Source organism: Vicugna pacos, chromosome 16, assembly GCF_048564905.1.
Source record: "Vicugna pacos chromosome 16, VicPac4, whole genome shotgun sequence".
Taxonomy (NCBI): Eukaryota; Metazoa; Chordata; class Mammalia; order Artiodactyla; family Camelidae; genus Vicugna; species Vicugna pacos.
This window is the reverse complement of record NC_133002.1, coordinates 61318326-61344337: the sequence shown is the minus strand read 5'-3', so window position 1 is coordinate 61344337 and position 26012 is coordinate 61318326. Positions and strand designations below refer to the sequence as shown.

At 55.1% G+C, this 26012-nt stretch overlaps 1 protein-coding gene across 2 annotated transcripts in view; it reads right to left on the bottom strand.

The window, feature by feature from the left end:
• The window catches only part of RNF213 (ring finger protein 213), a 104357-nt gene extending 83724 nt beyond the window's left edge, over positions 1-20633 (bottom strand). The window contains exons 1-3 of one of the 2 annotated variants that reach the window (XM_072939788.1): positions 20542-20633; positions 17647-17788; positions 9354-9514 (exon numbers count right to left, since the gene is read on the bottom strand). In XM_072939788.1, the coding sequence (XP_072795889.1) occupies positions 9354-9514; positions 17647-17788; positions 20542-20583 (345 nt within the window). In that variant the 5' untranslated portion in view covers positions 20584-20633. Of the gene's footprint in view, positions 1-9353; positions 9515-17646; positions 17789-20140; positions 20515-20541 lie in introns of those variants that run through there. The other variant, XM_072939789.1, reaches the window with a different exon arrangement.
• Positions 20634-26012: the final 5379 nt, after the last annotated feature.

Genomic DNA, 26012 nt, shown 5'->3' with positions numbered 1-26012 from the left:
CACACAGGGGCTATTCTCATTCCTGCCTGATGAGAACGGACCAGGAAAAAATCAGTCTGTTAATTTGCGGAATTTTTTGGGTCAAAATATACCTCTGATTTTGTAATGAATGTTTTTCCATTTAAAAAAAAAAAAAGGCCTCCCAGGAACGGACAGCAGAGAGGAGACCCCCGGTCTGGGGGAAGGCAAGCCAGCCCCGTTCACTCACCTGAGTGCTGTGTCAGGAGCACCCATGGGGTGGTGCTGGGGACTCCAAGGAGGCACCCACAGCAGGATGTGGGGGCGACAGGTGGGGACACTGACTAGTTGGACAGAGGTCAGTGAGGCTGCTTGACGAAGACCGAAGTGTTCGAGGCTGACAGGTGAGCCCAAACCTGCCGGGGTCCTCTGGCCCCGCCTGCACTGACAGCAGTGCTGTGCGAGGACCGCGGCACCTTTCCACCCGGCCTCTGATCAAGCCCGTCCTTCTAGCCCACAGGCACTGCCTGAACCCCCCTGCAGCCGTCCTTCCCGCCCTCTCCAGATCCAAGTAACCTTTCTCAGCTTCCATCGTCTCTTTTGTAGAACCAGGCAGATGCATGTGGGCGATGCTTCAGTGGGGCGGGGGGGGGGTCCTTTCTATAAACTTCAGATGTGTCATGGCAAAAGCAACGAGAGAAAAGAACCTGGGATGGGAACCAGAAAGCTCAGGCTGCCCCTAACTACTGGTGTCACTAGGATCAGTGCCGCCCCTCGCTTACTCGCCAGCTGCAACGGTGACCACGACTCCACCACAGGGACCGGGAGGAGGAAGTGAGAGACCGTCAGGAAACAGATGTGGCAGAATCTCTGCCCAAGGAACCACGGGATGGCTGGATTTGCTGGGGGCCTGACTGGACCAGTTCCAGAGCCTCGGAGAGGTCCTCAGGCCTCCCCTGCCTCCCTGCTGCCTGGCGTCCTGCTCCCGCCCTCCCACCCAACTCCAGGAAACGGTCCCCTGAACCTCCCGTTCTCAGCCAAGTGATTCAAGCAGGATTAACTCTACTCCAGCCCCAGGGTGAGCCTCACCCCAGCCAGTGGCCCAATCAGAGTCACTCAGAAACAAAGGCAGCTTCCCCTCAGAGACACTTCCTCTTCTCTCTCCAGGGGCCCCAGAGGTGGCATTCTTTTGGCCCCTGCACAATGCAGTGGAAGGTGAATAGCTGTGGAAAGGTCCAGAGTGTTGGAACAGCGGTTGAGAGGCTGAGGAGCTAACTAACATGAGGAAGGCAGTGCGAAGACACAGAGGGGCACCTGGACTTCAGGAACATCCTCTAGGTGCCTGGATGAAGCCTCTCCTGCAGCCAGGTCCCCTCGAGGATTTCTTAGTTATGTGAGTGACAATTCTCTTCATCATATTAATTAACCCGGGTCAGGGTTTCAACTTTTTGCAACCGAAATATTTCTAATGGTTAAAATACTCAAACTTTAAAGTAGCCCCAAGTAAGTCAAGGTAAGCAATGTTCTAACAGCCTTGGTGGCATCAGACGTCAGGCTCTGGTAGACGTACTTGGGCCACAGTGTCCTCAGGGCACCAGACTGCCGTGTCGTGGCACCTCACTCGGGGGCCCCAGCATGGCAGGTGCTCATCCCTAGGGGCATCACAGGGGGTGGCAGGAAGCCTCGGACCTTGTGGACAGGTGCCCGCCGTCCTCCCCAGGGAACCTGCATCAGGCCTGCCTTCCAGAAGGAGGGGCACCGTCAGCAGGGAAGAAACAATGAAGCTCCCGCCACAGCGAGGTGGGCGACGCTGCAGAACCTGGAGGGCCTGGGAGGTGCGGCTGTGTAAATGCAGGAAGGACCCTTGGAGGGACGTGCCCCAGTTCCTGGAAGACAACTGTTGGGGGAGAGGGTGACACCACGATAACAGCCCTCCGCGTGGACCCCAGACCTCAGCCCAGCCCCCAACAGCAAACCGGTGGGCTTCACATCACCTGGGGCGGCAGCCCCCAGCCCAAACCCTCTTTTAACACAAATCAAACCCCACCCATCAGAGGCAACGTGCGGCCCCGGGGAGGTGGGCGCGCCTCTCCTCTGCTCACCCTTCTAGGCGAGCTCTCCCCCAGGCTCCCTGCCTGCTCTCCTCGTCTCCCGTGAACTGCCTCTGATGCCCATTGTTCCGCTAGTGCGCTGATGTCTTCTTTCTCTGAAAGGACTAATTATGCATTGCAGTTGTGAACCCTTTGTCGCTCACTGCAGTCTTCCAGCCACCTGCTTCCCACAGTCGCCAGTGGTCCCCTGGGACCCAGAACCTGGAATACCCACACGGCCACGTCAGCATTCACGCAGGTGTTCCGGTGAAGCTTGCGAGTGTCTACTTTGATAAACAGTCGCCTCTGTTTTCTAGATCTTCCAGGGTGTCTTTCACATTAAAATAGTGAACCCATCTGGCATCTATTTTAGGGCTGAGTTTGAGTAGAGCAGCTTTTTCCAAATGGTGAGCTGTGGCTCAGACACCCCTCACTCAACACAGCTTCGACTCTCAGATTCGTGACACCACCTTCATCAGGAGCTAAACTGCCGCACGGGTGCACACGTGGGTCCGGGCGCTCCCCGCTGCGTGCCTGTTGCTCCGTCAGGATGTTGTGTCGCTATGAGCTATGAGCTCACAGCACATTTTGGTGTCAAATCTCCCACGGACTGTTCAGCTTTTCTCTGTAGGAATTCTCGCCAGCTTCCACCCCAGATGGACCTGAGATCATCTTTTGTCAATTTCCAAACAAAGAAAAACAACCCCAAACCAAACCTGCTGGGAGCGGTGCTACGTCTACAAGCTAACTGGCCAAGTGGATGTGCAAATCTGAGCCCAGCACTGCCTTCTTCATGCTACGAACCCTCTCCCCGGGGAAACTTTACTTGCAGTTTGGCTTTCCTGTGCTGGTAGGTGATGAATGAGCTCTTCACCCTCCCCCCATTTTCCGTCTGAAATTCCAGCTCGTGCGCTGATGTCTGCTGTATTTACAAGGTGCTTCCGCTCCCAACTGATCGACAGACTCAAGCCCAGAGGCAAAGCCCACACCTGGTGCCCCGCTGGCAGCTGCTGCTCCATAAATCTTTCTCAAATGAGTCAGTGGCCACCTGACTCAGGGGAGTCTCCACTCTGAAAGACTAAGACTAGGCTCCGCAAACATTGCTCCTCAGGGTCTGAGGCCTCGCTGGTTTTCCTCATAAGCAAAAACACTTTCAGGACAAGTATTAGCTTAGTTTCCATTTTGACACTGTTCGTGAAGCCCACAATACTCCCCAAAGGCTACAGAAAGTGAAAGAAGTCAGGACTTGAGCTTCCAGAAACCAGACACTGAAGTCAGCGGCTCCAGCTACACAGCCAGAGTGCAGAACAGAGGCCCACGGCCCTGGGCCCTGGCGGCCGCAGCGCCCCAGGAGGGAGGGGGTCCTGCAGAGGCCCCAGCAGAGGCTGAGCCTGGCCCAAGGGAGACCCGGGCCCCCGCTCTTCTCCGTTAAAAGACTCCTGCGCAGCCTGTGGAGCTTTCGGGATGAGTTTTCCCATGTGCCAAAGGAGACAGTCGCCAAATAAACAAAAAATGGGGTACAGCTCAAGTGGCAGAGCGCATGCTTAGCACGCACAAGGTCCTGGGTTCAACCCCTAGGACCGCCTCTAAAAATAAGTAAATAAGTCCAATAACCCCCCCTAAAAAAATAAATAAATAAAAAGATGGATGGTGGAATGGGGGTCACACACAATAAAGCTGAAATTTAATGTCAGCAGAACATCTCAGCATCACAAGAGCCAAACACAGAGGCAACGGCTACTGCGTAGACCAGCCCAGGTAGGCAGGAGGCGCACCGCCCGCCAGCTGACGGCAGTCAGGGAGGGCGTGGGCTGTCCCCATGCAAGCCTTGGCGGGAGGCACGTGTTCCACCACTTAGGCAACCTACCCGCTCGGTGGCGGCAGTGACCTCAAACAGGGCTGCATCCTCTTTTCTTCTTTTGCAGGGAGAGGAACTGGCCGTCTCCAGCTCATCGGATGTGCCGTCTCCTGCACCTACAAAACCCTCTGAAGCAACTCCCTGTTGAAACATGTTCAGACAGGGCAGGGTGACCACGAGCACCGCTCCAGCGGAAACTAACAGACCCCTCACTCAGGCCCCAGGCAGGGCTGCCCTCGTGCTAGGGCTGAGCCAGCTCCCCAGCCCCTCTGGGCATCCAGGCTCAGCAGGCAGAGGGTCCCGGGTGTAGGGAACCCAAGAAGGGGCTCCTGCAGGTGGGCGCATGGAGCAGATCCGTGTAAGCGAACTGCCCCATGCTGGAGCTGGTGCCTGCAAGTGTGCAAGCAAGCCTGGGGCCTGGTTCCCTAAGCGCCATCCCAATGTCTGGGCAGCTGTGGGGACATTCCTGGAAGGGGCAGGCAGCCCAGCACCTGAGGCCAGGTCTCCGGGCCTCTCGGGAACCATGGGGGTTGGGTGGGGGCCATGCCAGGCATGGTGCACCCTGGGAGGTACAGAGCCGGCCCTGTATCATCTCCTCCTCCCTCCTGCCTCCTCCTCGTCCGAGGAAGCAATGAGCCCAGAGGGCCTTGCTAATGTGCCCCAGGCCACCAGGAAAGACAGGGCAGAGCCAGGGCCCAGCAACAGGGCAGTTGGGCCCAAAACCAAGGCCCAGCTCCTGTACCACGGCTGCTGCAGATGAGGAGAGAGGTCTGTGAGGCCCTTGGATGTGGGTCCATGGAGTACCTGGGCCTCCCAGATGGGGCCTCAGGCTGGCCCTGCCCTCAGGGGAGGCACCAGGGGGAAGGCCACCAGCCTCTGATGGAGTGTTAGGCAGGGAAGACAGTCTGCGTGCAAGGGGAATTCTCTGAGAGGCGCTTGGAACAGCCCCGTGGGTAAGAAGGGCTCAGGCACAAAGCACCCCACCCCCCACCCCTGGGTGGCTCCATCCAGCGCGCCTCTTCCTCGTGGGGAAGGTGGGCGGGGAGCTAACGCGACGGGGGGTGGGGAATCAATCCATCAGGCTCTCAAGAGGAAGCAAGAACCAGCAAAGCCACCCAGCTGGTCAGCATCAAAGGGCCACCAAAGAAAGGGCAGGCAGGACGGGAGCGCCCCACCGACCCTGAAACCCCGACACCCCGCACCCACCCCATGACTGCTGGGCTGGGAGGAGGCCAGTCCAGTGGCCTGGGGCCTGGTTCTGGCCATTTCCCTGGCTCCCCTGCACGGCTGCCCACTGCTGTCAGGACGTCGCAGGCCCTTCTGACAACTCGCACACCACTCCCTGTCGGGGTTACGTAGGGCCACTGCAGGGACTCAGACTGGTCCCAGGAGCCCCCGTGAGCTGATCACAGACAACGCCACCAGCGCTCCTCTGTTCCCTGCCTCTGGCCTCCTGTCCTGTACGGGCACGTGCGCACTCAGGCTTCTGTTCTTAGATCCCCTCTGTGACAATACTATGCAGGTTTCTCATACTGAGGTGAAGGTCACAACCTAACCTAAAATTACCACCTCAAAGCGCACAGCTCAGTGGCTTTTAGCGCCACACCGCAGTCACTTCCGTCTAATTCAAACGTTCTCGTCCCTCCAGAAGCAGCCCGTGCATCCGTGTGGCTTTCTCTAGATTCCCTGCCCACCAATTGTGGCAGCCATTTCAAAATCTTATTCCCTAGAGGAACCTTTGTCTTTGCACCCACCCCAGGCTTCCGGCATGTCTGCTGGTGACACCAGCTGGCACCTTCCACCGGGCAGACAGGACCTTTCCATCTGCCTTCAGCGCTTTCGAGGGACACCCTCCGCACAGCTGCTTTTCCATCCTTAGAGTTAGTTCCAGATAAGGGACATTCCTTTCGGGAACCCCCAGACAGGTCATAACAGACAAGCACACTTCCTTGGCGACAGGTCTGCTCGGCCCCTCTGGAGCCGGGAGCCCACATCAGAACACCAGAACCAGCCTACTGAGAGCCCCTGCCCGCGGGAGGGGAGCGCACGGCTCAGTTACAGCACCTCAGAGCTCTCCTACCGGCCAAGCCCCTTTTCTTGATCCTGCACTTGCCTGGCTACTACAAACCCTGGGCTACTTTCCAGAGTTCCAATAAAGCTTTTTCTTACAGCTCTGCTCACTTTTTGGGGTGTTTCTCTGGGGGGACAGGCCCTCAGAGTTCTCTTCTCTGCCTTGTTTGCTGATGTCACTCAATTAAGTTTATCTACCTACCTGACTTGATTGCAAGAATTCCCTCACATCTTGGTAAACAACAAGGACCTACTGTAACTATGTTCAGTGTCTGTGACCACCTACAAGGGAAGCGCATCTGGAAAAGAACAGACACATACGTGCAACAGAATCACTCTGCTGTACACCTGAAACACCATAAATCAACTATACTTCAATTAAAAAAAGTAAAGAACAATAAAAAAAGAATTCCCTCACATCTTGGTAAACAACAAGGACCTACTGTAACTATGTTCAGTGTCTGTGACCACCTACAAGGGAAGCGCATCTGGAAAAGAACAGAATCACTCTGCTGTACACCTGAAACACCATAAATCAACTATACTTCAATTAAAAAAAGTAAAGAACAATAAAAAAAGAATTCCCTCGCATCTTTAATCTCTGACAGAAGTAACAGTTGGAGGCCGCCGTGCTTCCTGCTACAAGAATGATACACATGACACCCTCAGGGTGGAATATTTAGGTGGACTCCAATGTCTGGCCATAAAACACTGAGGCTGTACTGAAATCCTCTGCTGAACCCTCACATGCTTTTCTGAGGTTATTTTCTTACACTAAAATCAGAACAGCAGAATAGCAGGTCAAAGGCAGCTAGCTGCCTTGCTGGGTGGCCCCAACGCATGACTCTCACTCGCAGGGAGAAACCCTGTCCCATGGCTACAAACGCTGGCTTCAAATCAGTCCTTTCTTTTTTTAATTGAAGTACAGTCAGTTACAATGTGCCAGTTTCTGGTGCACAGGGCAGTGTCCCAGCCACACATACACATACATGCATTTGTTTTTATACTCTTTTTCATTAAAGGAGTAAGTTTAGGAGTTTGAGACTCGCAATTGTTAGCCACTGATATAAAAACAGATAAATAAACCGGTCCTTTAGTTTGACAGGCTTAATATACAACCCTGAAGCTCTTTTAATTTTCAGTGTGAGGTGGGACATTCATGCCTTTCGTGGCACTTCTATCTTCTGAATGGTCTGCAGTATCTGTCGTGGCCCGTTTTTCTCTTGGGGAGATTCCTGTTTTGTACTTGATTTCTAAGAGCTTTTGACATATTGAGGCGCCTCATTCTTTGCTAGAAAAATTTGTAGGTAAATACAAATCTTTTCTCCATACAGTTCTTAAATTGTTTGCCCTTCATTTGTGCTTCTCACGTGAGGTGTTCAGTTGTCTTAAGACTTCTTCGAGAGTCAAGTATACCAGTGTTTTGTTTATATTTTTCTACTTCGCTTTAATTACTACAAAATCTTTCTCCATCCGTGGGTCAGACAAATATCTATGTATATTTTCTCCAGCTGGCTTTGTACACGTCAAGGTCTGTTTCTGGGTAGTCGGTCTGGTATGCTGATCCCCCCAGGACTCGCTGTTTTAATGACTGGCTTTGTAACATGTTTTTGTTTGTCTAGTACAGCAAGTCCCACCCAAGGCTTTTATTTTTCGCAACTGTCTTAGTTATTTTTTGCCCACTTTTTTCTTCCAATAGAGCCTTAAACATACACTATCAAGGTTTTTTAAAAAAAAAAGCCCCGGGGGAGGAGGGTATAGCTCAAGTGGTAGACCACATGCTTAGCATTGTGAACGAAAAATACTGCAAACCATATCAGGAAACAAAGAATGCTGAAGCCATCAAGTCTTCAGCCGCTGCCACACACCCACCCCCTCCCCAACAGTGAAGACAAGCCTGCAGCCCGGCCTCTGCAGCCACTCACAGTGGTGCCCTGAGTGGACTCAGAATAATCAAGGGCAAGATACTGGCCTTCCATAGCTAGGTGCTTGTCAAACGAATGAATTCAGTGAGCCCAAATGTTTGCTTCCTCCCACACAGAGAAAAGTGCTAAGTTCTTTAACTTGAGATGCCTGTTTTTCTTTAGACAGAAAGCAATCTTATTGTTCCAACTACCTGCTCTGTGCTGTAAAGCTCCTATATATCCGAGCCCCTCCCCTACTTTTCGGAGCAGTCCCTCAGAGCATCCGAGAGGCTGTCATCGCGGCTCAGAGTCCTCCCGCCAAAGAAAACATAACCCTCAACTTTCAGGTTGTGCATTTATTTCAGTCGACAACATGCACAAGGTCCTGGTCCCCAGTACTTCCTCCAAATATCGATAAATAAATAAACCCAATTACCTCCCCCTCATTAAAAAAAAAAACCAAAAAACCCTAATCCCGCTGGGCTCAATACCATTTTCAATCGCAGTGTCACGTGCATTCACCTCCTAACGGTCTGTGTTCCTTGACATTCACTTCGAGAGTTTGCCCAAATTTTCAGTGTCCCTCGTGGCCCAGGCTCAGAGCTGGCCATGCTGCTCTGGAGACTACTGTCCGAGGGGCAGGGCACACACACTCACACGCACACACGCATGTATGTACCACACACGCACACTCACAAGTGTGCACAAACACAGCCGCCGCAGCACTTCCCACCCCACCAGCCACAGGGAACAACTGAGGACCAGACAGGACACCAGAGCACCCAGACAAAGAGATACTGTCCCTGTCAGCCCTGCAGGAGACCAGGGAGCAGACACGGCCGTCTGCGTGTGGACAGGCTGGACTCTGGCGCGGGGACCTCTCCCCCACCATCCTCCCTGAATCTGTCCAGGTAACTCCCTGCAAGCCTCCCCTGGGCTCCAGCCTGGTTCACTTAGGAGACGCTCTCTCGGGGTCTGACCCTCACAGAGAGACAGGATTCGGCTCCCCTTTGAAGAAGAGCGTCTGGCTGGCAGCATTTCCCCAGCACCCTCTACCCGACTTTCCCCTGGAGACTGGAGGCACCTCAGGGCCTGCACAGTCCATGCAAAAGGCCCAGAGAAGAGCCAGACACCCACATGGCAGAAGCTTAGGCACCCAGACCCTGCCTAGACCCAGCTTCTGGCAGACACGCGTGCTGAGTCTGCTAGGAGGAAGAGGTGGGGCCCCAGAGGGGCAAGAACACAGGGATCCTGCGAGGAATCAGGCACGAGGAGGCAGCTGTGCCACAGCCCAGGACGCAGGGGACAAGGGGCTGGACAGCAGGGAAGGGAGGCCGTCCTGGAGAGGACATACGGACGTGGGGATCTCGCTCAGCCACTGAGGAAACCACAGCAGGAAAGAGCGTCCCTGAAGAGCACGGATGGACAGAACCGCTCCTCCCAGACCCCCTTCCCCAGGGGCCGGGCACTCACCGTCTGGATTTGCCAGGAGGCTTCCAAACAGGGCTTGCCTGGGGCTTCTTGCCAATCATCTGAGCCCAGGGATGAGAAAGAGCTGCTGTCCTCCATCAGCTCTTGTCCACCCTCCATCTCTCCCTCTGGGGCCGATGTCGCCTTGAGGTTGTTCTCAGAATCTACAAAGGCAGATGCACATGGGTCACGTCTCGGAAAAGTGAACATCAGGAAGGAAGACTCGGACTCCTCCCTCGAGCGTTGTCCAGGATTAGTCCTCTCCTGCTCCAGGTGGGGCAAGTAACCCAGCAAGACCCAAGGGCCTCCCCGGGACAGACCCCTCCCCCATAGCCTCTGCTGCAGCTCCTCTGGAAGGACCCAGATAACTGTCTGATGCATATTTCCAGAGTTTTTCAGATGCTAAAACCACCAGGAAATGGCAGTTAACTACTTGATGATCCTGAGCACTCAGCCCCCAGACCTTCCGGCACCTAAGGATTGATCACCGTCAATCAGAGAGTTGTGTGCAGGTGATCACACACGTAGGAAGCCCCCCTCTCAGCCGGCCTTTACAAATTGCGCAGCTGAAACCCTCTGGGGACTTCAGGGACATTTCTGCACGAGCTGCCCATCCTCCTGCAATAAACCTTTCTCTGCTGCAAACTCATGTCTCCGTGTGTTCGGCCTCCCGGTGTGTCAGGAGCACGCGCTTGCGTTCAGTAACGAGCCTGGACAACTTCTCCTGTTGGGTGGGCACGAGGGACCCGGGATCCTGGCCCCAACCCAGCAAGAGAGCGAGGGCTCGGAATGTCCAGCACTTCCCGGTGTCCCCCTCAGCACAGCCACCTGGACCCTGACGTCTGCAGAGCTCCAAAACGGAACGGCCACGCGTCCCTCCTTCCCCAGAGCAGCTCCTCTCTCTCCGCAGGGGTGGGCGCCCCATTCTCAGCCCTTCTCTCTGGGGTCTCCCAACACCTCCCTGGCCATCTGTGTACCCTGGGGGCTGGCCTGCTTCCAGAATCACACCTCATTTAGAGCCATCATCAATACAGCACCGAGTGCCTGACACAATGACCCCACCGCCCACAAGGAGCCCTTCAGGGGCCTCCATTTTCCAATCAGGGTCTCAGTGCCCACCCCCCACCCGCCACAGACACACACACACTCTGCCGCCGAAAGATCGGCCCGTCCCTGACAAGCCAAATGACTCAGAGCCCGGGTTTTGGAGCTTAGAGGAAAAGAGGCAGCTTTATTACCTCGCTGGGCAAAGGGGACTCCCAGCAGGCTGCTGCCTTCAACACTGTGCACCCCCTTGGGGATGGGGTGGGGTGGGTACACAGCCACAGCTCAAACAGTAAAGCATCGTAACAGGCAACAGAATCACTTTCTCATCAGAAGACTTAGAGCAGCATCATGATGCCTCCAGGAGACCAGTTCTGCAGAGGCTAGAATCTCGTGAGCACTCAAGAGGTGGTCTTCTTGGTAATTCAGGCTGTTTTGTAAGGTTACAGTCCTGTGACCTTCTCCTTGGAAAAGGACTCAGAGACCAAGCAGGATTATCACTTTCAATGACTGGAATAAAGTAGAAACAGTAAGATCAATAGCTTCGGTTTAAACAATGGGCCTGGAGCTGTGAGTAGCACCTGGCCGGTCAGGTGTGCTGACCGTTCTAAGGGTGAGCATACGAACAAGCAGTCTGTCAGCCTAAGTGCGGCCATCTCATTACTTCCTCCTTCAACTCCAGGTGGTTTATCTGCCTAGAAGCCTCCCTTAGCCTGATCCCCAAGCCCCAGGGCCTCTCCCAGTCTTATCACTGAGACAGGAGGGAAGGGGGCAGGACACAGCCACTCAAGAAATGACAGCAATTTAACACCAAAATGGTGGAAGATTCACCTCCCAGTTGGCCTTGAGGATTAAGAGGTTTGACTTCTAGTAGACCTTGAGCTTCACTGTATGCTCATTGTAACAGGTGATCGAATAACACGCCAGCAGGCGCCATGACAGCCCTGAGGCTGACCGCAAAAGGCCAGAGGATGGGTGGTGGTCCAAGTCCTGGGAATCCCAGCCCCCTCCCCAGGGCTGTTGGAATGGTCCCACCTGTAGGCATGTGAAGCTACTGAGCCCATAAAAACTGACACCACCAGCCTAGAGGCCCTTGGCGCTCTTTCTCCCCTTTGCAGAAGGCCCGCGCTCTGTCTGTGGAGTGTGTGCCTACTTTCACTTTAACCTGAGCACCCAATTTCTGTACCTCTTTCCTGGCCTTTCCCTTGCCTTACACTCTATGCAGTGTGTGTCTCTCTAAATAAACCTACCTTTACTCAACAGTGGCTCGCACTTGAATTCTTTCCTGCACGAAGCCAAGGACCCACACGTGGCGGGGCACGTCCCAGGGGCTCAGCAGATACCTGGGACTAGGCCCTCCTAACGCCCCACGTCCGTTTTCCTGCATCACCACTGCCCTTCTCTGTTAGTTCAGGAAGGCAGGCAGCCGTGGCTTTGTTCTCCCTGGACTTCCCTGTTCCTGGAACACACAAGCCCTCAGGACCCATTCACTGGATGATTTTCATTAACAGGACGTCTACAAACACACTATGATCCTTAAGGCCAAAGAACTAAACAAAGCTGGGAGGATATTCATAAGGCACAACAGCCCGGGCCACTGCCCTTGGTGACAAACTGGGCGTCCTGACCCCTCTCCTTTCCTCCAGCCTCCACAGCGGGGGCGGCCCTCCACTAGCCTGGTCCAATCAGAAGCTGGCGTTTCCCCAGCACCGGTGATCGGCAGGACAACCCGGCTCCAGGGCTGGTCCCTGGGGTTTCTGACCCATCAGCTCCTTGCTCTCAGTCAAACAGACCCTATGCTCGGCGCTCAGAAACTGTCGGACCAGTTTGCCCCTGTGAGGGCAGCCACCCAAGGACAAAGCAGGGCTGCGGGGAACTGAGAAAGACGCAGAGACGTGTGCAGACCAGAGCTCCTCGTCTGGACACGGGTGTGTGCACCTCGCATAGTCCTCCTGGTCACCTCCGATATCAACAGCCAGTGCCTGTGAAGATCAGTACAAATAATCTGAAAAAGACAGTTTCCCAAAGGAAAATAAGAGGTAGTTCAAAGAAGAAGAATTACAAGTCAGCTCTTAACCCTTGAAAAGACACTTGAACTCACAGACATAGAAAACAGTTGCCGGGGGAATGGGGTGGGAAGGGATAAATTGGGAGTTTGAGATCTGCAGATACACACTACTGTGTATAAAACAGATGAACAACAAGTTTCTACTGCACAGCACAGGGAGCCATATTCAATATCTTGTAGTAACTTGCGGTGAAAAAGAATATGAAAACGAATATTCATAGGTTCATGTGGGCCTGAAGCACTGTGCTGTGCACCAGGAATTGTAAACTGACTGTACTTCAATAAATACACATGTAAAAAAGAAGGAAAGAACAGAAAAGAAAAAATACTTGGCTTCTCTACCAATCAAGGAAGTGAAACCAAGAGGTACCATTTCCACCTTTTCGACTGGCCCAGAGCTAGAGCGGGCGTGGCTGGAAGTGAACCTCAAAGACCCTGCAGGCAGAGCAGACTCCTGTCCCCTGACAGGTGGGGCACGGGCTCGCCAGGTGCGCACACGCGGGGCAGCATGACCTCCCCCGCAGCGGCGCTGCGAAACAGCTGTGCGTGCAGGCAAACAGACACACAGGTATCCAGAGAGAGCTGAGAGGGCCTTCAGACAGATCCCCAAATCTGGTCAATGGCTGATCAGCACGTGAATGGGGAGAGGGCAGGGGCCTCACAGGCAAGCCCAAATCACCGCTAGGAAATTAGTTCAAGCTACATCAGTCAGGCACGCAGACGCCAAGGCCGAGGCTCCCTAATGAGCCCTGGTCTGCAGCGCATGCACCCCTGGGTCGGCCACCAGCCAGCCGGGAGCCCCAGCAACCCCGGCCCCGCCCTCAGCTGGAAAATGGGGGCTGCAGCTGCCCTGCCCTGAAGACTAAAGTAACGCCTGCTTCAAGCTTTTGTATGAGGGCCCTAGAGCAGTCAAATTCAAAGAAACAGAAAGCAGGATGGCGGGTGCCAGGGGCCGGGGAAGGGAGGGGAGTCAAGTGTCTGATGGGGACAGAGCTCCAGTTTGGGAAGATGAAGAGGTTCTGGAGACGGGTGGGGGTGACGGCTGCACTACACTGTGAACGTGCCTAGTGCCACTCAGCTGTGCACCTAAACGTGGTTAAAATGGTTAAGTTTTGAGTGTTAACGCGAACAACCAATCCATAACAAGGAGGAGAAGAGAGTTTTATTGAAGTCAAACCGAGAACTATCCATCCAGCCTGGGAGGCAGCCTCGCAGCAGCTCGGAGGACAGGGGCCACTCCCTTCAAGATCAGCATGCACACAGCAAGGCGGCGTGACCTGATTTCTGGGAGGGGAGCCTTTAGTCTGGGGGGTGCTGACATGGACTCCATGGGGAGGGAGGTATTTATTCTTATCTTTAGAATGGGGTCTTTAATGGTTAAAGCACACGCGTGACGTCTGTCTGTCAGGACATGAGTCAGGCCGGTCAAGTTCACACAAAGTTCAGGCTGAGTCAGGTGTAAGCTCGAACGACTTCCCTGGGCCCCAGTTTGTGAAAATTTCTTCCATCATATGTCTTAAATGGTTTACCGCAATTAGAAGACAAAACAAAACCAGCCACCCCAGAGAACACAGCGCTGCCAGCCCCCTGATCCTCCCACCTCCAGGTGGCCCGGGGGCAGGGGCAGTGAGCGCCACCAAATACGCCACTTTGGCTCAAGGATTATTTTCAGCTAAAGACAATTAATTTACAAATTTTCCATCCGAAATTTCCATCCGAAAGGGGGCCAGTACCAGGAAAAGAACCATTACTAGAGATGACTTTTCACCAAGAAACTTATCTGCGTAACACAGCAACCCCAGTTTTCCAAACGTCTCCTCTGCCTTCCTTCGAAGAGCTCCCCTCCCCTTTGTATCCCCAGACCTGGACGTTAACAGAAGCTGCAGGCACCCGGCTGTCTTCTGGGCCTCCTATTTTTATGGGGCTCCTGTACGTATGAAATGTTAATCTGTCTTTTATCGATTTCTTAGACCAGCCAAAGAATTTAGGAGGGAAGACGAAGATGTTTTCCTCCCCTGCAGCCATGGAAACCAAGTGGCCGCAGCAGTGGGCCCACAAGCAAGGACAGCTGGGCGGCTCCTTCCCTGGCCAGTGAGCCCCCCACTGCCACAGCCCGATCCGGGGCGGCCTGTCCCCACGGCAGCTGCCTCTCGAGCTCCCCCAGCGGCCCCTGGCCCTTCCTGGACTCCTCCGGGCTCTCAGGCAGCTGCTGAGACAATAGACAAGTAACACTTGGAAAACGCAGAAAATAAAAGAATAAATACATTGCCCAGAAACCCCCACAAAATAACCTCCCAGCACTCAAGGGGGAAGTCCCACATGGATTGCTCGGGGCACCTGCCAGAACACCGGGAACCTGGGGCGGGGAAGGGGCTCCTTACCACCACCTACCCTCTGCCCGCTAGACCTGCTGGCATTAAGAGCCCTCACCATCAGGCCAGGCGAGCATCAGCCCTGCTCCACCGTCAGACGGCACCAACATCACCCTGGCAAAGGTGACCAACCTCCACCTATGCCCAGGGTGGCCTGGAACTCTCCACACACTCCCCCTCTCACACCTTTATCCACGTGGCTTCCCACGACTGCCCCAACCCAGGTGTCCCAGCAGCTCTGGGCAGCTGCACTGCAGCCTCTCCCGGCTCCATGGATGCCGGCGCTGCCCGAGTTCCAGAGGGATGGGCCACACCTGCAGCACCAGAGGCAGCCTAGCGTCCAGGACGCCCAGGGTCACGGGCTGGGCAGCCTGGCAGACCTATAAGTAGCTGAAAGGCAGAAATAACCCCCTTAGCAGCTCCAGCCAAGTCTCCCAACATTTTGGTTTCAGTTTCCTTTCTTGTATGAGAGAGGCTCAGCTGGGGTGTGAGTAATCAGACAAGACTGCAGGCATGAAGCGGTGGGGGTGGGGTGGCTGAGGGTGGCCCGTTAAGCCCCAGGCTCTTGGACCGATCAGGGTCAGGAGCCCGGCTGTCTCACCATTCAACATCTGTGTCCTCAGCCCTGTGATTAGGTGCTGAGTGACCAGGACTCGGTTCCTGCCCCTGCCCAGTGACCCAAGTTAGGGATCACCCCCAGTGACCCAGCCCTAAGGACAATGGCCCTATCCAGCGCTCACTGCGCTCACAGAGGAGAGGTGGGCAGCCCAGAAGCCAGCAACCCCCAACAGCTCTCAGAGCCTTCGGCCCTCGAGCTGGCAGACACGCCAAGCAGCTCAGAGGCGAGGGTTAGTGACCATGCCCTGCTTAGGGCTGGGGGCCTGGAGTGACCTCTGACCTGGCCAAGGTGGACCACTGCCCTGCCTGCTCTCCCTACCCGCCTGGACTGGTGGGACCCTGGAAGGTTACCGCCCACGGCATTTTGTGCAAATGCCACACATCTGTGTTCTCAGACACGGCTTTCTCCTGTGTTCTGTTGGCAAACAAACCAGCAGCCCTGTGAAAGCCCTCCGCACAAAATTAAAGGGAAGCAGAGGGAGCCAGCTTTCCTGGAGACCCTCCCAAAGGGGTCAGTCTCTGGAGGGCCAGGCACAGGACCTGAGACTCAGAGGAAGCCCTGATTTTCTCCTGTTAGTCTGTCTCATGTCAACTTAATTGAGACCAGCCAGAAGGACCAGAAGGGAGAGGAAAATTTCTTCCTCCCCGACAACGCTGAGGCCAGCAAGCCCTCAACCGCAGCTTCCTTCCAGGGCACAGGCTCTGGCTCCGGGGCCACCTGCCTGAGTTTAAATCCTGTCTCTGCCAGTTGCTAGCTGAGTGACTGTGGGTGAGTTACTTAACCTCTCTGGGCTTCACTTTCGGCATCTTAAAATGGAACTGATGACAGCTCCCCCCTCAGTATTTAGCACAGCGTCAGACACATCACACACAGGTTAGCCCATTGGATTTATTTGTTTTTTCAGTCTTGTAGGCCCCCAAAAACCCTCCTCCCAAGGCCCCAGTCAGGCAGATGTTCTAGTGACAAGGGGTGGGGAACCCCAGCAGGTGGAAAATTCTGCCAGGACACCAAAGACCTCAGCCATGCCACGATTTGATACCTGGACTAAGAAGATGATGATGAGAACAGACACTCGGCTGCCCACAAAGCACGTGATTCTGTGACCCCCTGAGCCCTGTGTATTCTGGAAGAAAAGACAGAGCCCTCAAGTCTGACTTTCAGCCAGAGCCCTCCTGAAAGGTTAGCAGTAAAGAAAATTAAAAAAAACCAGCAACAAAAAGTCGCCACCTCTTCATGCTTCATACAGTCCAGAGAAAGCATGTGTAACGTGAACACTTTGTACAAATGCAGCAGAAACAAGAACGATCAAAGAACTGGGGACGTCCGTCCCACCCCCGACTCAAATGCACCTTCTTTGATTGATTCAGCAGTTACTACAAGCACCTACTGTGTTCCAGGCACATACAAGAGGCTCAGAATAGAACAGCGAACATGAGGACCAAGATCTCTGAAGCCCCACCAAGGGTGGTCCAAGGGCTCCCAGGACTGAAGCCTGGGGAAGTGCACGGGGAGCGAAGGGATGGAGGGTCAGAGTGGGCCTCCACAGAGGAGATAGTTGAGCAAAGACTGGAAGGGGAGGATAGGGAGCTGTGCTGCCCTCTGAGGAAAGGCGTGTTCCAGGCAGAGGGAACAGGCAGTGCAAGGGTCCTGTGGTCAGAGCACGCTGAGTTTGTACCAGGAGGGGCAGAGAGACAGTCTAAGGTCCCAGTTGCGGAGAGAATCAAGCAACCACAGGAGTCAGCAGGTGAGGCCCACTTGGCACAGCTCTCCTGACATGCGCCCACCGGCCGCCCCTCACCAGGAAGGGGCTTGTGCAAGCCGCAAAGACCCCTCACCCCACCAGGTGGGCTGGGATGCCACTTCCAGGCAGCACCCTCTGAAATCCTCTAAGATTCTTCGGCTCAGCCTAGTACTTCCCATTCCCAAGGGGAATAGGAACCCCACGTTCTCTTCGAGAAACGAAATTGAAACTCTTTAAAAAGTGACAGGTGCCTCCAGCAAAGGGACAGATAAAACCGTATTTCTAAAAAAAGTGCTTCTTCTAGAAAGAGTTCTTTAGCCACAGACGACCTTGCTCTGCTGGCCTGGGCTGCCTGCTGCCCGAAGTTTCCATTTCTAGGAAGAGAGGCAGGACTGAGCTGCCTGCCCACCCCCACGACCCCCACTGCATTCCCAGCCCCCTCAGGGCCCTACCTGGTACGGGGGCTACACGGAGCAGCTTGTGTCCACATTGGCTGCAGAACTTGGCACCTTCCTCTTTGGAGACATGTCGGCAGTTACGACATTCCATGCCTCCAGGGAGGGGACTCTCTGAGGCTGGCATGCTCCTGAAGATCTGGAAGCAAGAGCAAGTGTCCCGAAGCAGCCAGCTTTATACACAGCCTCCTGTCATGTGACCATAGCTTTGCTTCAGTTTCATTTTCTGTGAAACTGAAATTACCGCGACCCAGAAGTTCTCCCTGCTCAACTGAAACCCAGGCTGATCGCCTCCTCAGAGGTGTTCACAGCCTGCCTCATCCCAAGGCCTCCCCTTCCAACATCCTCCTGGTCTGAGCCCTGCGGGGCTCCAGCACCCATTTCTTTTTCTGCTGTCCCTGCCAGGCGCCCCCTGCCAGCCTCCTGAGCTCTCCGCCACTCAGTGAGTCTAAAACTGTCCCGCCCAGCTGAGACTGGGAGCCAGGACAGCTGAGCCGGGTGAGTGCAGACTAGGGGGTGGGGGGGCGGGCAGGCAGAGGCACAGCTTGTGCAAACACCTGAGATAAGACATGGGCTGAAGGTACCTGCCAAGTTCCCCGGGCAAGGGCCTCGGCCTCTCTGTGCCACTGCAGAAATGCTAGCAGCAAATGGCTGAGTCAGAGCCTGCGAGAGGGACCGGCCTGCACGGGGCTGCCCAGGGCTGCAGGGCTGGCAGCTAGGAGTCAGGGCTCAAGATTCCTAACAACGGGGCTGCCACCTACTAAACCCGTGCTTTCCTCATTGACCACCCAGCCCTCAGGACACCCTCCGTGGGGGTGACAGCAAACCGAGGTCAGGGACATGCCAAGGCCAGGACTCAGGCCACGACCACCCAGCCTCCAGAGGCTGTTCAGTGCATCCATGGTGAGAGTGGGGAGACAGCCATCTTGGCTCCCGGGACACAGAGATCCACCTGCCTCCCTTTCCTGCTGCCTTCAGTCCCAAGAACTCTGCCTGAGCAGTGGCGAGCTGGCTCCTCCGCCTCTGTCTGCTGGGAGGGTACCCAAAGGGCCCCCGGGGGGCCACTTCCCTGCTCCAGCCCTGCTGCTGGCCCTTGCGTCCCACTCTCTTCCTCACTTCATCTGAGGCATAGGTGCCCGTCTGCCACCACCAGCTTGGTGTCCCCGGTAGTGGCCTCCTGGGGAGCATTGCAGGGCCTCATCGAAAGCAGTCAGCGTGCGAGGTCTTCTCCAGGCCCTGCCCCCCACCGCCCCCTCTCTTCCATCGGCCTCGGGCAATACTGCCACTGTGGTCTGGACACTCTCAGTCAGACTCTGACTCCCCCGGCCAGGCCTCCCTCTTCTCCTAAGGTGTAGTCCTTCCTTCCAAACCTCTGCTTCCCCACAGGCCAGGAACCTCACAGTAGGGATCAGAAATCCTCACTCAAGTGTCCTATTGTTCCTCCTGGGCACCAGGGGTCTAAGGGTAGGCTGAGTGGCCAGCACCACCACTTCTCTATTCAATCAGCTTCCTGACTTTCCCCTTCTCCCTTTCTCCCAGCCACATCCCCCAAACCACCACCAAAGAAAACCAGGTGGTGGCCCCCACCGTCCTCACACTCCCTTATCCTCAGCCCTCCTCCACCTCCCTAGGGCCGCACCCCACTCGTGGCTCTCCAGGCCACTATCGGAGAGGTGCCAGCCTGGCCTTGGGCCCGGGACCTTGGGCAGCCCTGGTAAGCCGGAAGAACCCTGCACTCCGGGAAGCGCAGTGATGTGGGCAGTGAATGCTGTTCTCCTAAAAGTTACTATGAAATAAAGATATGGGTATCTTTCGCAACATCACTTTTCCGTTGCTGTAATTACTGACAGCGAAGGATTCCATCGAGACAGAGGCCCAGGCCCTCAGGTCTGCCAGTCCCCGTCCGCTATCAGCCTCTGCGCGCCCGCTCCCCGGGCAGCGTGGCTGGGGTTCAAAGCCTGCGCCGGGCTCTTCCCGGCCGGGGAGAATTCCGCGCCCGAGGCTGGGCCCCCGGGAATGTCGCCGGGATGCTGAGAAAGCGCGCCGCCCCTCGCCCACACCTGCTGGGCGCAGCCGGAGAGCGGAGCTGGACAAGGAGGTTGGACAAGGAACCCCCGGGGAAACCGAAACTTGGCGCCGCAGGAAGGGGCGGAAGGCGGGGCCCGGCGCGGCCGGCAGGCGGGCGGCGCGCATCAGGACGCAGGCGCCGCTCCCGGGCAGAGCCTCGGGCCGAGCCGCCGTCACCCAGACCCAGGCCCGCGGGACCCCCGCCCCGCTGGCCCGCACCCCGACCCGGGAGACACCCTCGAACCCAGGGGGCCCGCAGCCCGACCCGCGGGGCACCCCGGACCCACGGGCACTTGCACCCCACACTCACGGGGCCCAGCATCCCTCCCTGTAAACCCGCACTCCGCCCACCGAGACCCGCGTCCAGCGGACCTGCGCCCGGACCCCGCAGCGGCGCGTCCCCGCCCTGCCCGCCAGCTGGCACCTGCGCGGCTCCGGCGCCCGCACCGCCGCGGGCCTGCGCGCTTTCGTTTCTCGAGTCCTGGGTCCGGCTCCTCCGGCATCTGCCGGCTCCGCGGGGTTGGCGCGGGTGTGGCCGGAATTCCCCGTCGAGTGGCGCCCCCCGGTGGACCCGGAGCCCGGCCAAGTCGCCCGCCTCCAGGGAGGTGCCTTCTGCCTCTGTGGGAGCGGGTCGGCTCTCGGAGGAGCCCCGAGGACACGAGCTGGGTCACTCAGCCGAGATTCAGGCCACTCGGGTGCAAAGTGGAGGTCACCTGCCCCATCGCATCGAGGCCTTGTGTGGATTAAGTGACCCCAGCGGCCCCCACACCGCCCTCTGTTGGTAACTGATAACCTAGAAGCCACCACCCCAGCCTGCCTCTGTACCTCCTCCCTCTGATCTTCAGTTTTCTCATCTGTCAGGCTCATAGTCCCGCCTCCTAGGGCTGTTGGAGAGCTGCTACTGGGGCGAACACCGGTGATCCAGGCCCCAGGCAAAGTGCCTGATGGATGTGGTCTGTCTTACTCCTCCCTGTCCTCACCCCTCCCAACCAGCATGGGCCTGAGAGCGCTTGTGGGGAGCCTAGTGCAGGCCCACGGGCTGCAAAACGCCCGTTTAGACAGCCATCATGATTAACTGGGTTCCCACCCACCTCTCCCACCCTCTCCTTTCCCACACCTTCCAGTCACGCTGTCCTTCCTCTGGGCTGGGAACAGCGAGCTCTGTCCTTCCTGGGGCTCCCCTCCTGCGCTGCCTACCCCTTGCCGGGCTGGCTTCTACCTGTCATTCAGTCTCGGCATCTCTGTCTGGGCTCAGGCAGCGTGAGAGTTTGGAGAGATGCCAGCCGAGCTCGGCTGTGCCTGGCAGAGTGGGAACCTGTGGACCTTGCTGCCATGTACCTCAGAACCCTGGGCCAGCCCCAAAGTGCCCAGGAGTGACTACAGAGCCAGCAGAATGGTCATCACTGTCAGAGTGAACACACCGGGCCTGAGAAAACACACTGACCTCCAGGTGCAGCAACTTTAGTTGTAAAATCCAACACAAACTTAAGGAATTAGAATTCTTCCAGTGAGAGACGAGACCCCTTGAACGGAGGCAACTTTGGGATTTTTAAGGCCATTTTCATGGCCCCAGGGGATCTTCCCTCCACCCTCTTCTCTGCATCCTTGTCCACTGCTTAGAGGAATCATGAAACAGGAAAGAGATTTTAAAAATCCAGCTTTAGAGAGACGGGCTAGGGGTGGGGGGTCACTGCCCTGCCTTCCGCTTAGTTTGTGGTTCAAGAAACTGTGGAACAATCCGGCTGGATTGTCAGATCGCCTCCTCTAATGAGTCTGCCTTCGCCTGTGCAGTCCAGTCTGGCCAAGCTGCCCGAAGCTGGGGCTGTAGCAAGCGCTTCCAGGAGTAGATTTCAGAGTGACACTGGAACTCTAACACTCAACACCCAGAAGAGGAAGCCCACTTGCCACAGGGGGCCTCGGCTTCCTACTTTCGGAGAAATCAGTGTGTGGTGTGGTCAGTGTGGACATCCTGTTTTGCCAGGTGTTCCAAAGAAGAGAAAGGTTCTTGACACTGTCTACCTCCAGGTGTTGAGAACCTGGCTGTAAGTGGCCCTGTCAGCATGCCAGCTAAACCAGTAAAGATGGTTAGCAACCGAAAGAACCGAGTTCATCAAAGACAAAGAATATGAAAAGGAATGTGTATGTACATGTATGACTGAAACATTATGCTGTACACCAGAAACTGACACAATATTGTAAACTGACTACACTTCAATTTTAAAAATTAAAAAAAAAAAGACAGAGAAAAGCCAGGTGAATACTCACAGAGAAAACCCCTCCGTTTCCCTGGCGTGCATCAGTGCAATAAACATATGCATGGAAACATGCACACAATTTTTAAAAATGATAGTCTAGCATAAAATAATATATAAACGTCGTAGAGGATCTAACGTACTTGGAAAGTAAGACAGAAAAGGACAAAATACAAGGGGAGTGGTAGGTGCAGTTTACGCTGCAGCGCTGAACCCGGAGCAGACAGAGACGGACTAGGCAGAGGAGGGTGGTGGGGTGGTGGGTGCATGGAGGAGGGGACTTGATGGAAGGTTTCAGTGGCATCATCTCCCAGCTTTCCATCTCCCTAAAAAGACGGTGCTGTAGATGCGGCCACTTGAGTGTGGGCATCCTCTCCTCCTGGCCCAGTCCGGTGTTCACAAAGGGCCCCAGAGAACACCTGCCTGGTCGCTAGTCCCCAGGTCAGCTGTGCAGCACAGCAGGGAGTCCCTGGGGAGGCAGCCCTGCCCACTGCCCACCTGGCAGGCCTGGAGTAGACCACGCCTGGTCCCCTGCGTGTTGGATCATTAAACATGTACTGGTCCTGTCCTTGCCACCACCAGCGTCTGTAGAATGGATTCGGACAGAACAGCATTTTGGCCCATCTTGCTCCTTGCTGCCTATCTTGGTAATCCTGGAGTCATCTGCAGGAAGGATGCTCTCTGAGGCACGCTTGGCTGGGAGGGTAATTGTGGTGAGAGGCCAGAACAAGGGACCCTGTGAGGGAAGTGTGAGGCCCAGGGACGCAGCTGAGCCCCCGCCAGGCAGCATGGCTCCACCTCCTGGCTGCAGACTGGCGCATCCAGCCGGCCGTCTCAAAGCAGGGCCTGTGTGAGCAGGCAGGCGGAGCAGAAGGCTCACATTAACTCCAGAGCCTGCAAGAGGGGCCTGGAGTTCCCGGCGTGGACTGCATCTGCCCCACAGCCTGCCTCCAGACCTTCATTTCAGCTCTGCTTTCCCCACAGAAAGGCAGGGCTGAAGCTCAACGGTTAGGTCGCTCACTAACCAGGCTTTGGGGCTCTGCTCAGTTGGGGTCAGGCTCAGCCAACGGGGGCCAGCTCTCTGGGCCTGGATGTTCTTGGCAGGATTGTGCTCTTTGGAAGCTGTGGAATAAAAGCTGACCCGAGTCAGATGGCCCCCATGTTAAAACAGTGGGGACCAAACATTCAGTCTTGTGCCAGCACAGAGTGAGTTCACCCACCTTGGACTGCGGACAGAACAACAGCCCGTAAGGAAGGACTATGGCTCCTTTCTCAATTAGGGAGGCAGGCGGGGCAGAATTGAGAAGAACGGAAGGGAACAACTTCATGGCTCCCAAGACGGCGCCTCCCACCATGCATGTCTCTGTCTCCTGTTCTTATGAGGACACCACCCAAGTCCAGTATGACATCATCTGAACTTACCTAATTATGTCTGCAAAGACCCTATTTCCAGATGAGGTCGCGGTCACAGCCACAAAGGGTCAAGAATATAAACTCTTCCTTTTCTGGTTGCAGCCGTGTGCGCTGAGGAGCTTTCGTCCAGACTGGCAGCCCTGGCGTCCAAGGACCCTCCACGGTCGGTGCAGGTCTGCGGACTCAGGAAGGTGCCTACAGCTGCGGTGCTCTTCGCGTGACGTGACGGCCTCATCAAGGTGATGGGCGAGCCCTGGGGATGATTGAACTGTGCACGCTGTGATACAAACTACAGGAATCCGTTTGACTTCTGGGCAAGGGGTGATTTGCTGGTGTGGACATCCAAGTGCTAGTGAAGGTGGTGGTCATGTGGTCCATCCCAAAGCCTTGGTGGCCTATCACCAGAAGTATCTGGATGAGGCTTCCAAGAAGGAGATCGGGAGGCAAGGTATACAGCTCAGTGGAAGAGTGCATGCCTGGCACGCGTTGAGAAATCAGAAAAACCTGGACTCAGGTTCAGCTCCTTCCAAGCTCGCCACACCATGCTGCCTCCTCAGCCGTGACTTTCAGAATTTCTTGCAGTTATCTCGAGTTCCAGTGGAGAAAAACACACGCCCAGCCCCCAGACAACATGTACCTTCCCAACCATTTTAGGTTTGTACATTCTAAACCCACATCATCAGACACAGCAGCCCCGAGACACAGGTGGCATTGAAGACTCCACATGTGGCTGGTCCAGGTTGAGATGTGCTGTGCGTGTATAATTCACACCGGGATTTAGCATGACAAAAATAATGTTACATATTTCATTGATAAGTTTTATACATGTCACCTATTGAAAATATTCTTTTAAATATTTATTTTTAATGGAGGAATTAGGGATTGAACCCAGGACCTCGTGCGTGCTAAGCACGCATTTTACCGCTAAGCTATTTCCCTCTCTCTGAAAATATTTATTTTGGATTTAATCAGTTACATACATACGTACGTTAATTTCACCGGTTTCTTTTTACTTTTTTAATACTGCTCCTTGAAATGTTAAAGTGACCACGTGGCTTCCACTAGGGGCTCACGCTGTGTTTCTGTCGGACAGCACTATCTCTATGGCCGTCATCTGTGTAGTCAGGGCTCCACAGCTGCCGTAGAAGTGGATACTCAGAGCTTGCCACTGGCCCAGGTAACAGTGCTGGCCGGTGCCGGCAGGTGCCGTCCTCCACTCCGGCTGACCGTAACTCTGCCACTCACAACCTGTGGCTCCCAAGAACCCCCAGAAGATCATCTCCATGCCAGCCGGCCAGAAATGGGGCAGGTACTCAGAGGAGGGAGCATGGAAAGCTCTGTTGGCCAGCTTGGAAGCGGCACACACCCTCCCCACGCAATCTGCCAGGGCTGCTGCAGCCAAGTGCCCCAGACCGGGCAGCTTAAACAGCAGAGACCTGCTGCCTCACGGTTCTGGAGGACTGAAGTCTGAGATCAATAGGTGTCGGCAGGTTCCTTCCGAGGCTGTGATGGGAAACCTGCTCCAGGCCTGCCTGCTGGCTTCTGGTGGTTTGCTGGTGATGGCTGGCGCTCCTTGGCTTGCAGAAGCATCCCCCCATCTCCGCCCTATGTTCACATGGTGGTCTCCCTGTTACGCGTGTCTGTACCAAACCTCCCCTTTTTATAAGGACACAGCCACGTTGCATTAGGCCTCCTCCTACTGCAAATGTGAACTCACCTTAAGTAATTACACCGGCAATGACCCTATTTCCAAATAAGGTCCTGTTCTGACCTTAAGATTAGAACTCAAGACGTGAATTTTGGCAGAGGGGAGGACAAAATTCAACCCACAACAGACGCCACTGACTGGATCTCAGTCACACAGCCACACTCACTACAGGGGAGGCGGGGAACTTGATGGTGTCGGTGACATCAGTGCCCCATCGGTCAGCTGTAAGCACCACGCCAGCCGGTGGTGAGGAAGGGCTTGACTGTGTCGTCAGCAGTCACATGGGTGCCCGGTTTCTAAACCAAGGCTCAGGGGGCTTGTCCGGCTGACGGGAGAGAATGCTGGAACCCAGCCCTGCATCTTCTGACGTCAAATTCCAAATTCTTTCCAGGCAGTTCTCCATACCTCTCTTTTCCTTTTTAAAATTGATTTTTTTTATTATAATTAAAGCATATATCCATGCATTGTTCTTTGAAAATTTAAACCCAAACGGATATGGTTCCTACCAACCCAAGACGTAATTAATCACAGTTACGAATTTGATGTTTATCCTTCGAGAACTTTTAAAAACCTTCACACATGCACCATAGAATCGTTTAGTGGGTGTGTCCACACAAATGGTATCTTAAGGTGGGTAACATGCTGCAACCTGCTTTTTTAACTCAAAAATATGTTAGTGTCTATACTGTCTCGTTTCTTTAGCTGCCACGTGACAATCCAGTCTGTGGGTTCCATGGTCAAGACTCTCTCAAGTAGAGACACTTGAGTTGCTGTCCTTTACGAAGATCGCTAACGAGGTAGCGGTAAACACCCTTGAGCCTGCTTCCCAGGAGACAGGCTCGTGTTTTGCTGGTGTGGCTTCCGAGAAGGGAGCTGCCGAGTCACAGATGGTGATAGGTTCTCCATAACACTGGTCCTGCCCG